The sequence below is a fragment of the Microtus ochrogaster genome (genome assembly GCF_000317375.1).
Source record: "Microtus ochrogaster isolate Prairie Vole_2 chromosome 14 unlocalized genomic scaffold, MicOch1.0 chr14_random_1, whole genome shotgun sequence".
NCBI lineage: Eukaryota > Metazoa > Chordata > Mammalia > Rodentia > Cricetidae > Microtus > Microtus ochrogaster.
Genome location: NW_004949096.1, coordinates 30,123,246 through 30,125,164, shown reverse-complemented (window position 1 = coordinate 30,125,164; position 1,919 = coordinate 30,123,246). Strand labels below are relative to the sequence as shown.

General features: G+C 38.6%; 1 protein-coding gene across 2 annotated transcripts in view; it reads right to left on the bottom strand.

The window, feature by feature from the left end:
• Positions 1–1,919, bottom strand: part of Wdr76 (WD repeat domain 76) — a 37,919-nt gene that overhangs the window by 17,920 nt on the left and 18,080 nt on the right. For both annotated transcript variants that reach the window (XM_013352732.2, XM_026787672.1), the window contains one exon: positions 183–336. In XM_013352732.2, the coding sequence (XP_013208186.1) occupies positions 183–336 (154 nt within the window). The remainder of the gene's footprint in view (positions 1–182; positions 337–1,919) is intronic.

Sequence of the window (1,919 nt, the reverse complement as noted above, 5' to 3'; positions counted from 1 at the left end):
TAAATAAATAAATATTTTTAAAAAAAATTCAAATTATGTCCGATTTCTAAAATTTGGAATCATAAAGTGCAAAACCACAAATCTCAAGCAACATTTATAAATAAATGTTCCAGGCTATTCTCTTTAAGACATTTCCTTCAGGCAGACTTTAGGTAATCTCCCAAAAGGCAGTATCAACTCACCAAATCCCACAGTCCGATTTGCCCAGACTTGGCCCCAGCTGCTACCAAGGTTCTTTCTTCTGATGGATGGAGGGCCACAGAGGTGATGGCACCTTTGGTCACTTTACAAACAGTAGCTTCACTGATGACCATACCACTTAATTTGGCTTTGTAGCTACAAAAAAGGGTAAGTTAAAAACAATTTTAATAGTACCAATAAGTAAAAAATAATTTTTAAAAAAAGCACAACTAGTAAATTCTGGTGAATATCTACTTCCTGATTACAAAAGAAACCAAATAAATCTAGGTTATTATTTTCCGATTATAAAATTAATTTTGATAATTTTAATGATGGCATCAAAACTTAGGAGGCTACAGTTAAAATGTAACATGACTCTGTGCACACACTCGTACTTCAAGTTCATAGACTTTTAGAAGAGAAGATTTTAAAGAAACGATTCAATAGTGTATAATGAAAACCATAAGGATGGCCTCAATGTATGATTCATTAGCCCCATGTCTGAAAACCTAAGAAAAGTCTGCTATAATGAATGCACTTAGACAAACACACACACACACACACACACACACACACACACACACACACACACTTAACAGAAACTCCAAATACAAAATGGGTAGAAGTGTGTTCTAGTAAATGTGCAAATATCCAAGAAGGCACAGTGTAAAACTGTATGTGAATATATACATGAACACAAGTGAAATGTGAATTCGTTTATTCGAGTCTGAATATATACTATATGCCAAATAATGTTATGTTAGGGTTGAGATAAAGTCTCCACATTAATAGCTTCCACCCTGTGTCAGGGTCAGTCCTACTACTGAAGGCCTGTAAATCTTAGCAACTTAAAAATGAGGATACAGGGTTGGAGCGATGGCTCAGAGGTTAGTTAAGAGTACTGACTGCTCTTCCAGAGGTCCTGAGTTCAACTCCCAGCAACCACATGGTGGCTCACAACCATCTATAATGAGATTTGACGCCCTCTTCTGGCCTGCAAGCAAACATGCAGACAGAACATCACATACATAATAAAATAAACCTTTAAAAAAAAGTGAGGATTACAAAGTCAAGGCCTAACTGTGTGCAGGCTTTAATTTTAATTTTCAGCTTGACAGACGTTGGAATCACTTGTGATGAAAGACTGTATAAGATCCAATTGGCCTGGGGGCATATCTATGAAGAATTATATTGATTATTTAACTGAGGTAAGAAGATTCACCCAAGCCAGGCAGTGGTGGTACACGCCTTTAATCCCAGCACTCAGGAGGCAGAGGCAGGCGAATCTCTGTGAGTTTGAGGCCAGCCTGGTCTAGAAGAGCTAGTTCCAGGACAGGGAAGTCCGAATTGTGTAAGAGTGGAGGAAAGGCAGGGTACAGTGATGCACCTCTTTAATCCTAATACTCTCAAGGCAGAGGCAAGCAGATCTCTGTGAGTCCAAGATCAGTCATAATATGCAGTAAATAAATCAGGCGGTGGTGGCGCACACCTTTCATCACAGCAGTGGAGGGGGGGGCAAAGGCAGGTGGAGCTCTGTGAGTTTGAGGTCAACCTAGTCTACAGAGCAAGTTCCACAACAGACTCCAAAGTTACAGAGAAACCTATCTCGAAACACCCTCCCCCAGAAAGTAAATAAATAATATATATGTATAAAAAAATAGGGCTAGTTCAGTGGTAGAGTACTTGTTTAGCACACTCAAAGTTTTAGTTTAATCCTTAACACTATGAAAGAAGGAAAC